Source organism: Netta rufina, assembly GCF_964035555.1.
Source record: "Netta rufina genome assembly, chromosome: 16".
NCBI classification, from domain to species: Eukaryota; Metazoa; Chordata; class Aves; order Anseriformes; family Anatidae; genus Netta; species Netta rufina.
In genome coordinates, this window is record NC_140140.1 from 8,851,475 (window position 1) to 8,865,895 (window position 14,421).

Sequence of the window (14,421 nt, forward strand, 5' to 3'; positions counted from 1 at the left end):
AGAAAAAACCTCTCTTATTTTGCTGCAGTCACCTGCACAGGGACTTGAAATCACTACGAAAATTCCAGGGCTCACCATGAAATTGCAAAGAATGAGCAAAATCTTTGTGCTGCCATGTGGACACATGCCTGTGCACTGGTTACATGCATATTCAATTACACAGTACTAATTTTAAAGGGGAGATAACAAGATAAGCCGCGAGGACAAGTACACACCTATCTGCTAGAGCACCTCTCAGGGAGGGCACAGCTCCCCCCAGCAGTGCATCTATTTAATAAATGAATCCAGCACATTGCATCATCTTTGCTGGGAGTTACCGACGTCAGGATTCATTTAGAGGTGGTGAAGGCACAGAGCTGAGCTGGTGCAATTACTGCCCGTGTTGCGTGTGTCAATCCATTGGGCTACGCAGGCTGCAGCTATCCCTGCAAGCTCGGCCAGCTGAGCAGCACTGGTGCTGCGTGAAGTCCTCCCCATGTGGACACACAAAAGGCTTTCAGGGGAGCAGCTGGTGGTAGTTCCCTGCCTTGGCACCGGCCGTGCTGATCCCAGCGCTTTTACACCGACGGAGCTGTGTCTCTACAAGGGCTCATACCATAATAGCTGTGTTAGCAAAAGAAAAAAACTCAACCACCTTAACCAGCATAGCTCTGTGGTGAGCTGCCTAAGTGTAAATCAAGCCTCGTTAAAGGCTTCCAGAAAGCGCTCCTCTGGTTCGAGGCAAAACGGTGAATTCGGCTCCAGAAGGAGTTCACCCCCTTCCCTGCTTTTGCACACTTTTCTTATAAATGAGCTACCTGCACATTTCTTGCATCTCATTTCCAAAGACCCATTTAAAAATAATATTGTCAAAACAGTCATGACTTTGCCTGAACTAAAAGACTTTCTGTGTAGAGCCCTCAGTGTCACCCCCAGCTGACAGGAAGACCACTGATTCATTTTTCTTACACCCTGTATTTGCTCGTGTGACAGCTTTGCTCTTTCTCCAAGCTTTCCCCAAGAAACGAGGGTGTTTCTAACAGCCACACCTGTTCTCAGTGACAGGTAACATATTGCTTGCCAGCAGGCACTCATTCACTTCTAGAAAGCGGATAGCACACTTTGATATACACGCTATGAAAAGAGTGAGTCTGATGGAAAGACAGAAAAAGGAGCAAGTAGCTCTGCCATGCCTCCCGTCGTTCTGCATCACCTTGGGCAACTCAGCAGCTCCGTGCCCTGCTTCGGCCATCTGTAAGAGCCAGGGAAAAGCTTTGCCTGCTTCCTTCTGCTCTGGAATTGTTTTAGTTCGTTACTGTTCCTCCGCACTGAATGAGCAGTGTCACCGGACTAACAAATGTTATTGTTGTTATCCCTTTAAACTGAAAGTGGATTGAAGGAATAAAAGTAGATGCATGGTCTGTTTTGGCAGATGGCTTCCAACAGATGGGTGTCTATGGTCGTCTTTATAAGAGCTGTCTGCTGTCTGTGATTCAGACCGTCTAAGGAATGCCATGAGCGTGGAGTAAATGGACAGCAAGTCTGGGAAAGGACTTTATTGTGGTTTAGAAGCTTTCAATTCCCAACTGCATGAACAAGTTCTTTTTTTCAAGTAGTTCTGCCAGTATTTCAAAACTATCGTTGCAAATTGCTTGATGCCTTCTGAAAACGAAGCGCTTTCTGCTGATAACAGCCCGCTGCTTACATCTTCAAACGGTGGCATGCCTTCCACCAGCAAATCACCAGGACTGGGCTTTCTTGTCTTGGTGCATGGGCTGCTGGTGGGACCCTGCCCACTGAGGCACGGAGCAAGCTTTCACGTACCCATCCTGCACTGTCAGTTCTTGGCGGCGGTGCCTGTGGTCTCCTAATGGAGTCTGCATGTTCTTTTGAACAGGAAACGCTTTGTAACACAACTTGCCTGTGGGCACTTACTGCACCAATTAAAGATTCCTGAGCTCGAGAACAAAGAGGTGCCAGTGGAACTATGGTTTTAATCACTTGATTCATTTTCTTCCTTCCTCCACTGCTGATTTTAGATGTATGTATGTTTTTTTTTTTCTCACTTTGCTTTGTTTTGCATGTTTTTAGGTGGCAGGACAGCCATTCAGAAGAACTACTGGGAAAAGAGCGTTTTTGAAAAAGGGCTGAATTTTCAAATAGTGAATAATTTCAAGAGGTGAAGAGCAACATCAGATGCCAGTCTGCCATAACAACACAGATACGTAGCTCTTATTCAAGTATGCAGCCATTTTTTTTCTTCCTGACAGTCCATGTGAGTTTTAGTAACATGAAATAATTAAATGCTTAACTGTACTAGGAGAAAGGATAACACGATTAATTTTATTAATGGTAAACTGAGGTACAGAGGAGTAAAATACGTTGCTGAAAGACCATGCTCAGACACAATTCAGACCTGCCTCTTGATAGAATGATCCTTCTAATTCCTACCAGCAGACCACGGGCTCTGGGGACAGAGCCACCTTTTTGTTCTTTTTTTCAGATCACACCTAGCAAAAGCAAGACTTTGGAGCATGAATGGGGGACTTAGATCCTAACACAAGCACACAATAACAGTGATCCAGAAATAAAGCATGTAGTGTACCCAAGGAGTGGCATCGAGTCCCAGTCGAGAACAGAAAATCTGGAATAAAGTGAGTCAGAGCATCAGGAATGAGTCTGATGAATACCCTGATTTGCTAGAGTGCTTGAGCAAAACACAGTGGAGAACGTACATGCTTCACTCTTAGTCAAACCCTGTCTGAGCAGAAATGACCACACCTTCTATGAAAAGTAGTTCTAATTAAGAACAGAGCGTGGCTTTTTTTGGTGCAAACTGTTGCCCTTACTGAACGACAGCCCATTTGCAACATGCAAATGCCCTCCTGTCTAAAGCACCAGGAAACAGGAACGTTTCCCCCTGCCCTGGATCGCTCTTCTCCTCCGTGCATTTGATGAGTGTAGATGCATGATGAAGACAAATATAAATCAAACTGAATCGTGTTCCCACAGCCACCATCTTCTGTGCTTCCTGGCCAGGAGATCAATACAGTGCTAAAATAGAAAGGCAGCTTCTCTGCAGCTGGCCGGATCCCTGCTCTCTCTTAGTGCTGCTCCGCTGCTCTATAATGCACAGAGGGTGTAAATTGCCTTCACCTTGCAGCTGAGGTTCCCCCAGCACAGGGAAATCCCCAGCTGGCACCAAGCTGAGGGGGCCGGTGGCTCTGTGCCACCCTTACCGTGCAGGGACTGCGGAGGGTGAGGATGCTGGTGCCATGCTGCCACCTGAGCTGAAACCCCAAAAGACTTCTGGCTTTGAGTTGGGGACAGTGCCCTGCAGACAGCGGCAGAGCATCCTCCTTCCCCCAGGCTGTGCTCACCCTCTCCTCTCACCCACACACGTCGGTGGATGCACGCACCCGAGGCACCTGTGGGACCGGCACAGATGCAGAGTGGGCAGCGAGAGACCAGCGCTGGCAGAAAGGAGGTCAGAGCCCAGCTGCTGCTGATGCAGGGCTGACACAGGAGCTTTGCTTCCCCAGGGGAGCTGGGGTTTCCTGGAGGTGCTGAGCCCTGGGCCTGACAGCTACGTGGTTACACAGAAAAAGCGGCTCAGAAAAGATTTTTCCTGTCCATGGAGGAAAGAAGAGATTTGCATTTGATTTCATGCCGCCGCGGGTTCAGACTGCGCATTTTCTTGCAGTTGAATGAAAGAAAGAACACAAAAAGAAGGAGGAGAGACCTGGCACATTCCGAGTAAGGGCAATGGTTCCTGTGGTGGCGAGCAGAACTCCCAAACTAACAGGCTGCTCATAGTGAAGGTGGTTGAAAGTGCCGGGTGATTTACAGGCACCACACTGCACACCCTGCAAATTCATTTTCTGAAGAACTATCTGCCGCATCTGAAATTTTCTGTGAAATACATGAATTCACTCTAAAGCATCTCTGCTGATCGGCAGTCTGATTAACCACTACACACCATCTGCCTTGCTTCTCTCCTCCCCATTAAAGTTACTGGCGCACCAAAAATAATTTAGAGATCCTGTATCAAACAGACAGTTCTGGGTGTCAGATGTGGTTAGATAGCTATCATTTGAATAATGACAATCATTTTTCTTTGTAAAGTAAAAAGTGTACAACATGACAGCTGAACCTAAAGGAAGGACTGAACCCGAGGCAGGCAAGTTGGTAACATGCAAGACAACAGCTACACGTCCGTTTGGTTGTATAGGGGAAGATCTAACCCCGTGCTTTACACCAAACCTCTACGAGGCACTTGCAGATCGTGTCGCACCAGAGAGCTTTGTCTGCGATGCATTTCCCCTCCTGTTGCTCTTGTCACACGATCTCTGTCTCTCTGTGTCCCAGATGGGGACTGCAGCACCCGGCGGCTGAGCGGCTGCCCCGGGCTGTGCAGCAACCCCCAGGCTCTGCAGCAGGGGCACAGGGCACGGCCACAGCCCCCAGCCCCCCTCACCCTCGCTCTCCACCCTGCCCCTACAGAAGTCAGCACCAATGGATTTGGGATGGTGTTGGAAATAATTATTATTTTTTTTTAACAGGACTTTTGCTTTAAATAGCTAAGCCAATTGTTCTGAACGTCCCGGAAGAAGGCAGCTCTACTCGGTAAGGTTTTGTGCTTGGTGGTGTAGCTTTTACCACTGTGGCTGGCTCTGGTTATGAACAATATGAAAATGAGGCCTCATCTGAAACATGCTGAGCACTCTCTTTTCCTGCAGTATTCACTTCATTTGAACTAACTAATCACTTCTTGCCAGCATTATCTGTTGTGTCCTGAAGGTTTTCCTGACCATGGCTCATCCTCTCTCCCAAAATATTCCCAACAGCAATGGGTCTCTGAGGCAGAAGTGAGTAACAACGGCTTCTCTGCCAATCTTTCATGAGTAGTCCTTTCCTCTGGGGATTTCTCTCTACCCTTTTTCATATCAGAAAGTTACAGATCTATTTATATTGTTTGTTTGTTTGTTTTTGACAGAGAGATAGTGTCCAGAGGAATATGTATATGGAGATACACATATGGGAGGCAACATCCAACCTACATCTGTCTCCCTGCTGGCTGCTTTTCCCAACACAGCCTCTAGGACTTGAGGCTCCAGCCTTCCTTCCAGCAGCCCCACACTTTGCCACTTGGTCTTGCAGGGGTAAAGTGAGAAATTGCAAGGGGGCTGCACAGGCTGGGCAGGGCACCTTCTGCCCTAAGGTAGCACAGGTAAGAGGAGAAAAGGACAAAGGTTTCCTTCAAACAAAGCACGTGACAGATCTCCACATCTGCAGTACGGCCAGAAACGTGTCACAGACACGCTGAAGTTGTCACTAAGGTACCCAGTATGGCTGGCACCAGGTGTGCAGCCGCTATGCGCAGAGCTCCTTGCACACAGCACAGGCAAGCTGAGCAGACAGGCAAATGTTTGCCATCACCTGCCTTAAGGTCCTCGCTGTTTCGGCTGTGCTGCTGATGCTACTACAGTCACATGTTTGACAGTAATCCTCCTGTGGAGGTGGGACTGGCTGTTATCTTTACATGGCAGGATGCACGGAGAGATTAGGCGTGCTAAGCCCCGATCTTATGTGCCCCGTGGAGCAGTGAAGACTGAGGAAAGAACAAACCATGGGCTCAGAAAGAAGGCCAAATATCTTTTCTTTTTTTTTTTTCAGCAGTAGCAGAGAAGAAAATAGTGAAGGGTCCTGCCAGCAATGGCAGTTTGAAGAAGTAAATAGAAACAGTAATTGTGTTATCTATGAGGTGTTATTCTTGGTCACTTCCAGGAGAGCTCAAACAATGGGACACTGTACCCTCTGTGAGAGGGAACAGCTCCAGGAATGAGGAACTGAGGGAGCAGGGCTCGTCCCAGGTCACACAAGAAGTTCATGGCAGAGCTGAGAATAGAAGCAAAGCCCAGAACTGCAGGGCTGTGCGTTAACCACGAAGGCAGAGGACGAGAGCTGAGAAGAGGAGGTCAGAACTACAGAGAGGGTCGAAAGCTGGACTGTCAGCAGAAATATGGAGAAAGAAGAACAACGAGGAGGGAGGAGGAAGATGGGGGAAGGGAAGAGGAAAGAAGGGAAGCGAGACACACCAAAACAGCCATTGCCTCGGAGTCTGTACAGCAGTGGCACTGCAGCGCACTCATGCCAAGCCTAGCTGGGGAACCATCAGCTCAGCATCTATCCACGAAAAATCACAGCAAGGCCTTACAGCTCACTTTATCTCGGAATAGCTTTCTGGATAAAAGGGATTTGAGGGTAAAGCCTCCATAATCCTTTGGGTTTGGTTTCTTTTAATACTATAAAGCACAAAAATAAACTTTCTAGTTAGGAAAAATATGGCTTTTGTTATGTTCTGAGTCATTTTCCCCCAGCAGCAAACAGAGTGGCTTTTCAATTCAAGCCTTGAACATTTCAGAATCAAATGTTTTGCAAAGTCCTAAAGTAAATCACAGTTTTCCAAGTCAGACTTCTAACTAATGTATACTCACTGAGGTCAGTAAGGAGGCTGCATGCAACCAAACTCACCTTGCTCGACCTGAGTGGCAGAATTGATAAATTAATCTCTAGTCTGAGATCAGTTTGGAATGACCCAGTCAGCCAAGCAGAAGCCTGGAATTTCATTTCTAACTTGCTGCTATTCTGCCTAATGGCTCACAGGTCAAGCACATCCCCTGTGAGCCATGCTCTATTTACATGTTTCTGGCCTGATTCAAAACCCATTGAAATTAATTTTGCAGTCCATTTTGGGAGTTCATTTAAGTGGACTTTGGCTCTAGTCTGAAGTCTGCTAGCTTTAACTTCAAGTTTCATTCTTTTTATTTATTTTACAAGGTTTGTACTGAGTATTTGTAGAGATGTGGAAGAAGCTCTCAGTTTCTCATAGTAAAGGTACCTCAGAACAGAGTGTTCAGTTTTATCACCAGAAAGATTATCTTGCTTTCTTATCATGCCCCATTCCCTGAACAGGAAGTGGATTTTTCTTAGCTGTTTTCTTGCAGATCTAGCAAATCTCCTCCTAAATCAAATTTGCAGTTAAAGCCCAATTCAACACTCCTCTTCAGACAAGGATACTAGTAAAAACTCTCCAGATTTTACAGCCATGGCACTCAAAATGTGTCACCTGCATTTCAAACAGAGAGAAACGGCCTCAACTGCTCAACTAACAGGCTCTACTCTGCCCACAAAAGCAGCAATGAAGACTGGGAAGACTGTAGATGACACAACCACAGAGCACTCAGTACCTGAATCTAAGAAAACAAAACTTCCATGGGCACAATTTCACAACTCTAGGTAGGTAACTGCAGGAAAAATCCCAGGCCACTGGGTGCTTGCAAACCACATAACTGTGCACATTCATGGGATCAAATCATGCATGCAGTTACCTAGACTGTAAGGACAGGAGCAGTGAATATATGTGAGAATCAGGTCTGTACACTATGAATAAGAGCACCATATATTTGCAGCAATACATCCAGCAACTGCACTCTGCTCCACTAAAATCAATGTAGGTTTTGCTGCTCGCCTTTATGATTGCAGCAGCCAGCTGCAAATACTAACTTTGCATTGATTTCCTCTTGCAAGGAACAGTGACACTACTTTAATGAAAGAACCAATCAACCAGTTTGCCAATAGCTGCCTACCTAAGAATAAGCAGGATATGTTCAAAGAAAGCTTTACTCTAACTTATATTCATTCCTACAGGCTAAATCTGCTGGGCTCACCACAAAGAAACAGCATTGTTTTACTTATCAATGTCCTACTGTTCATCTAGAACATCTGCAATAGTTTTGCCTGCAGCACTACCCCATTCATTACAGGCCTTGATAGACTCTTCAATGGGCTTTTTTTGGTACAAAATGTACAAAAGCGTTTTACAGAGTGGACTTTGCCCTGATATGAATAATAAAAAATAATTTAAAAGTGCATTTTGTTTCAGTTTCTCCATTTTTCAAACTAATGCTTGGCAAAGGGAAACAAAATGGCAACAGCTTGAAACCTGACAGCTCACTCCATGTCACAAAGCAAGACTGAAGGTTTCTGCAGAACACTCTGTTTTTTTGCTCATTTGCCAGAGTTCATTGCCATCTACCCAAAATGCAACTGATGAAAGACCAAAACTTACTTTTATGAGCAAACAGCAAATACACATCGAAAGAAGGCCACATTGTTTTTGTGACAAGGAACAGGTGGGATCTCTAAGTCACGAACTTTCCCCCTCCCTCCAATGAACCCATACAAGTGATGAGCAATGCTTACCGTCGTCCAGGTACGCTTGGTCCAGGTTCTGTTCCTGTTTAATAGTGACTCCAGCTGGTAATACTTCTTTCTGGTCACTGACTGGTGGTCCATTTTTCGCTGCTCGTTGGCCTGAAGCTGTCTGCTGCTGGATCACGGTAGGATATGAACTCGGACTTAACCTTTGTGCTTGACTAACTTGGGGCTGGCTGGGTCTTGCAACATTGGACGTGAAATTTTCACAGCACATGATGTGCTGAAATTCCTGGTGACTTCCACACCTCAGCTGCTGGTTGGTTGGAGAATAGTGAATCACTGGAGAGGACTGCTGGTTGCCTGGAGAGTGGTGGAGCACTGCTGAAGTTTGGCCTGGGGAACCAGTGTGCACCAGCACCGACCTATGGGCATCTGAAATAGCAACCGGTGTAGCCATCAGACTGGATTGCTGGTAGCCCAGTTGGCTTGGGCTAAGGCTCTTGCTTCTTTGGTATATTACAGCAGCCGGATTCTGCTGATGGTATCGCGAATCAGGAGAAGAAAGGCCTGAGCGCAACTGCTGGCAGGGAGCCATAGTGGCCACAAGACAGGAAGGGGATTCGGTGACCATTGTGTGCTGTGAATAGTAGGGCTGTGTGACTGTTCCCAGACCACTGTGTACTGTATTGCAGATTAAGGCTGGATCATAGTCATCAATGGGCTCTGTTTTGATTGATGGTACTAGAACAAAGCATGCAAAGGACGTTATTTGTAACAGGCTGATGAGGAACAGAGAGGTTTTCCTTGGAGTAATAAGAAACTTAGGCCATTTACAAGATTTGCATGTGCGAGCTCATATCTCACAGGCATTGAGCTTAATAAATACGCAAACAAGGGAGGCTTTCTCTTGAAAGAGCTTTGTGCTAAGATATTCCTGAAAATCTTTAATCAACTATTTAACCACAAATTTCTGAAATTTGGAAAGTGCAATATTTTAGCTCATATATTAACTCATTGAAGGGCCATTCTGAAAAATATGCGAAAAAACAAGCCCATAAGTGTTTCTTGTAGTACTTGCATCTCAAAGCAAGACTGAGTAAATAGAAATCCTATGATGTAAAGAACTACTAATTTTTCTGTCAAACATTTAGCTAGTGACCAAACGCAGTATCTAATTATTTTAGGGCTTTCTTTTAGTTCCTTTGTTACATGTAACTGCCCCAGCAGAGAGCTGACGACCTCTTGGACACCATCATTTAAAAGACCATGATTTAGTAGAAGTTGTATGAATCTTGGTGTGGAAAAATGATGGTCCTCTAAAGACAAATTCTGACATTTCTAATGCTTATTCTGTCAAATCTTCACTAAAATTTGATACAGAAATACCACGCAATGGAAACCATATAATGGTCATGCAACAGGGTTATTTTGGGGAAGTATAAGGTTTTCTACTCTGAAGTGGTCTCTTTCAGAGATTGTATTGAAATAGTATTGTACTCCTCAATACTGTTCTCCTATTCCACAGGAGAACAATTTAGCAACTATATGAAACCTTTGTATCAGTGATGTTCTAATACAGTTCTTAAATTTGGGGAGAGAACCAAAAATTTTTATAGGCTGGAGAAGACTGAAATAAGAACCAGAATGAATGTTTGCCTGTCCTTAGAAACCAGCCAAATTAAGACATCATTTTAAAGCTTGCAAAAAATCTGGTACTATTATTTTATGCTTTCTGGTTTCCACAAGCACAATACTCCAATTTTCTCACAATATTTTTATCCCAGCCAAAGCTGAGAAATTCTGGGAATCTCATTAGTAATCCTGTTGCGTTTATTGTGAGATTGCTCACCAGTTCCCAAGAGGAAGAACATCAGAAAAGCATTCATATTTTTCTCAACCAGCCTCATTCTGAAGAATATATATTGCTCTTCTTCCTCCTTACCAAGCCCTTGTTACATTTTCCCAGATCTGATGTTATCTTAGTGTCGTACACGTCAACTGTGTACTGCTCCCACTGAAGTTGCTGGCAAACTCCCATCAAGTGAATAAGGCAGAACCAGCTCATTGCCAAGATAACTGTCCCCTTAAATTTATGGGAAATTCCTGATCCTAAATCACATGCACCCTTTAAACCAAACAGTAGCTGAAGCTTAGTTGCACTCAACTGAATTAAAACAGTAAAATTTAGATTCTCAGGTAATGGCAACAAAACAACATAGCAGAAAATAAAATCTTGCTCTTGAGGACAAGGCAACCACTTGCTCTGTCCTTGGCAATTACCTGGGTGATAGGTAAAATGCTGGGGCTGGCTTCTTTTTCTTTTACCATTGATGACATAAAAATTCACCTTCACAGGTGTGCGAATGTGCTTGTTCCGGTACTCTGGTATTTCTACAAAAAGCATGCTCTGAAACAATGAAAGGTGACAGTGCAGAGTTAGTAACTGAGGCTGACAGCAGATTGTTGGGTGTGTCTCTTGCATTACGTGGTCAGAGATACAGGAAGAGAAACCTCCCTGTTCATCCCTACAAAGAAGGGTATGTGAGGAAGAAAGGAAAAAAGGGCAGATGGTGAAAAACTGCCAAGATTTTTGGTATTATGGTTTCTAAGTACTGCATCCTCTGTGGTGCTTGATGTTGTCCTGAACTTGGAGAGAGAAGTCTCAGCTACAAATAAAACACACAGAATGGTGGTAAATACAGCAGTGCTGTTAGCCATTCTGTGCTTGATAAACAAGTATTGTTGGCAAACTCCCATCAAGTGAATGAAGTGGGATCAGCCCACTGCCAAGATAACTGTCCCCTTAAATTTACGGGAAATGCAACAAAATATTTCCTTATGGCAAATGCAACAAATATTGCAGATTTCCCTCCATGTGTTAGAATAAATTAGATTATTCTATAGGCTTCTTACTTATAGACAGCCGGATCCTGCTTCCAGAGAAATTAACAGCAAGTGTCTCATTCTCTTCCGCAAGGACAGGCATGGCCCATGGCAATGCAAGTGCTAGCTCCTAAACGCACTGAACAACTACAGTACGGTCCCATTAAGCAAAGGGAACAATGAGGCCTATTCCCTTGAAAGATCAATGTTAATTTGAAATACTATAGTGCAAATCCTGTCCTCCCCAGCACAGAGCACCCAAGACTTCCATACAGGCAAAAGGAAGTCAGTATAGCCAGCATCCTGCAGAGGACTCTTTCAAAACTGGGCTGATACAATAGAGTCTTCTCCATGAACACAAAATCCAGCAGTTATTCAATTTGCTGTGGGTTACTGCTAAATGAATAGTTTCTTTTTGCAACACATCTACTGCTGAAGCATTTGACATTTGGTCATCACAGCAGTCAGATAGCTGCTCTTTCTGCTTTTGAGACGCTCTTTGAAAACTATCCCTTGAATACAAGTTGCTGTCTGAGGAGCTCAACGAGAGGACATCCAATGTTTTGCATACTTACAGGCTGGCTCTTATCTTTATCCACTGTTGCCTCCATTTCCCAGATCTGCTGTCCATCTGGAAGAACATCACAGTATTAATGTAACTTGTTTTTTTTAATCATAAAGCTTCACTTAAAAAGTAAAAAAATAAAAAATAAAAATAAAAAATCAAGTACAAATTAAAGACATCAGGTCAGCAAAACTCTCAAAATTTACTTAATTTCAAGAACCTTCCCAGTTATAACCAAAAGGAACAGCATTTAATTTAAACACATCATTGAACACTTCTCTCGCCAGGAAAAGACTTACGTACATATTAAAATTAAATGTTTATGTAGAAATTAAGCAAACCGAGGAATGAAACGTTCTGCACAGGTGCACCATCTGCTTTTTGCCAGACTTGATTTCAGCCAAATTTACTTGACGGAGGGCACCAGAAGGTCAAATAACTCATTAATGGTCATAGTGGGTCAGGGGCTCAGCAAATGTTTTGCTGTTTCAGGCTAACGCAGCTCCCCACCGGTGTGGTAGGAGACAGGCTGGGTGGGGAGGCGAGGAAAGGACTAGATGGAAATCCAGCTCTGGCACTGGTTGCATGGAGACTGAAGCACGCAAACTGAGCCACTTCGGGGCTGACTCGTAGAGCCGGTGCACAGTGAAACTGGCAGATGCTCTGAATTCTCACCGGCGCTTAGGTTTTTCTAGAAGTAGTTCAACAGGGACAGATTCTTGCTGTAATTGGGAAACCAGATACGTAGGATGCTTGATTTCTGTTTGCATGCCTTCTCACTATTGATACTCATTTCTCAGACGTGCAATATGAAACCTCAGCACACGATACCAAACAACACAACTCCTCTGATCAAGGAACAAGCCCAGCACCTCCACCAGTGGATCTGCACCTCTGTGCTGCCACCGCTGTTACAGAAAAGCCACCAGCAGCCCTGCCTGAAGTCCCTGCACAGGACCAAATATTCACCTGGCTTGGAGTAAAAGCACCTCACGATACGCACAACAGCCTCCAGCCCACAGGAAGTCTTCCTGCTCTTAATTACACTGTAGCTCGTACCCATTCTGAGTTACACAAAATGGTATTTATAAAGTAAAATAAAATATAATCCCCTTGTATGCAATGCCAAAGTAACCCAGTGCTGTAAGTACGTGAGCAGTCACAGGACATTTGTACCCAGACAGGGTGCTTCATCTGGCTACAAGGGTTTCTTAAATCTACTGTCGCTCACACTTCCCAGAACTATTTCTTAGCAATGCTTTCCTTATTGGTTTTTTAGATTTTAATCTCTACCCCTTTGATTTTAAATTCTGCTGAGTCTTTTAGCCAATCCATTTTCAGAAGAAAAATACCAATGGGGAAAAAAAAAAACATCGCCTCGTACCTTTCTGAAAGTTTGATTTTAAAACAAACAGGGGACACGTAGCCAGGCTAAGTGACGGGCTCTGAAGTACCGCAGCCGCTGGGCTGGTGTTTGCGTTAAAGGGGGGGGAATCGCGGGGGTTCCTCTCCTGCTTCCCAGGTCTGGCAGCACAGGGTAAAGGCTCATAAAAACACTTCTCAGAGGACTTTTTATTTTTCCCGATTCTTGGAAATTCTGCAAGAGCTGCTTTTGTCCTCTGTTATTTAAGCACTTCTGCTTCTGGCGAAAAGGGAAATGAAAGAGTATTTTTAAATGCATTTTGCATTTTTTCTGTTGCTTTCTCTTTGTTCTCTGCTCCGCAGACAATGAGCTGACAGATGTGCTTGGCTCTCGGGACAGCATCTCCCAGAGAAGGACTCAAGCTGCTGCTCTGCACCACAGACACTCCATCGCTTCATCCCTGGGTCCCAGCGTGCCCAGTGAACCTGGCAGGACCATGCCTCCCCTGGTGCCCCATCCCCAAGAAACCACTGCTACATTCTGGCCCCCAAACACTCAGAAGGAGGAGGAGGTTTTCCCTGGATCAGTTGCCCACAGTGTGCCCCCTCCTCCCTCCCTCCAGTCCTCCCCAGTCCCTTCTTGCTTGCACGCACATACAAAACAGCACTGCTTCAGCATGACGTCCAAACACCTTGCTCCGGTGCCGCCACAGCATTTTGGTACACAGAGAAAACGCAAAATAACTCTGACTTTTCTCTCTTTTCAACGTCTCAAGTCCCTCCCCTGTGAGTCAGTCGCCTTCTCCACGCTAGCATGTGGATCGGTGACGGCAGGCGGGGAGGCACGGCCAGAGCGAGCGGTGTAATTAGAGCCAGCAAGCCTCTCGCCTGGTTTGCTGTTTAGCCCTAACATCCCAGAGGACCGCAGTGCAAATGAATGGAAAGTATTCCATTATTTAATAATAAGCATTTGCTTCGGCCACTGCTCTGGACTGTTCCAGGTTAAATCCATGCCCCTCTTAATGCAGCTAATGCTTCACCCGTGGCTGGATTGGTAAACACTTCGGGAGAGTGGGCGGCTGTGGGTTTGATCCTGCAGATACTAAATGCACCGCCTGATGACAGGACAGTTAATATTTAATGGGGGATTCCCCTTCGAGATGATTTTTGTGAAAAGAAACCATCACAATAGGTGTTAAGGAACCTCCTTACATCCCCCAAAACAACCCCAAAAGAGAAATTTTTATAGTCCTTTGAGGAAGAGGTGGGAAAAGAAAACCAGAAAACATGACAAAATAAGAGCTCTAACAGAGACGTGCATCAGGAGCAGTCTAAGCGATGCAATGTGAAGATGTCCTGACAGCAAGGCCAGCCACGTGGGAATACTTGACAGTGTTTTTCCTCCAGGCAGA

At 45.0% G+C, this 14,421-nt stretch overlaps 1 protein-coding gene across 1 annotated transcript in view; it reads right to left on the reverse strand.

The window, feature by feature from the left end:
- NFATC2 (nuclear factor of activated T cells 2) overlaps positions 1 to 14,421 on the reverse strand; it is a gene marked incomplete at both ends in the record, with an annotated part of 84,601 nt that overhangs the window by 19,654 nt on the left and 50,526 nt on the right. The window contains 3 exons of the mRNA XM_084296451.1: positions 8,245 to 8,940; positions 10,480 to 10,606; positions 11,658 to 11,713. Coding sequence (XP_084152577.1) covers positions 8,245 to 8,940; positions 10,480 to 10,606; positions 11,658 to 11,713 — 879 coding nt within the window. The remainder of the gene's footprint in view (positions 1 to 8,244; positions 8,941 to 10,479; positions 10,607 to 11,657; positions 11,714 to 14,421) is intronic.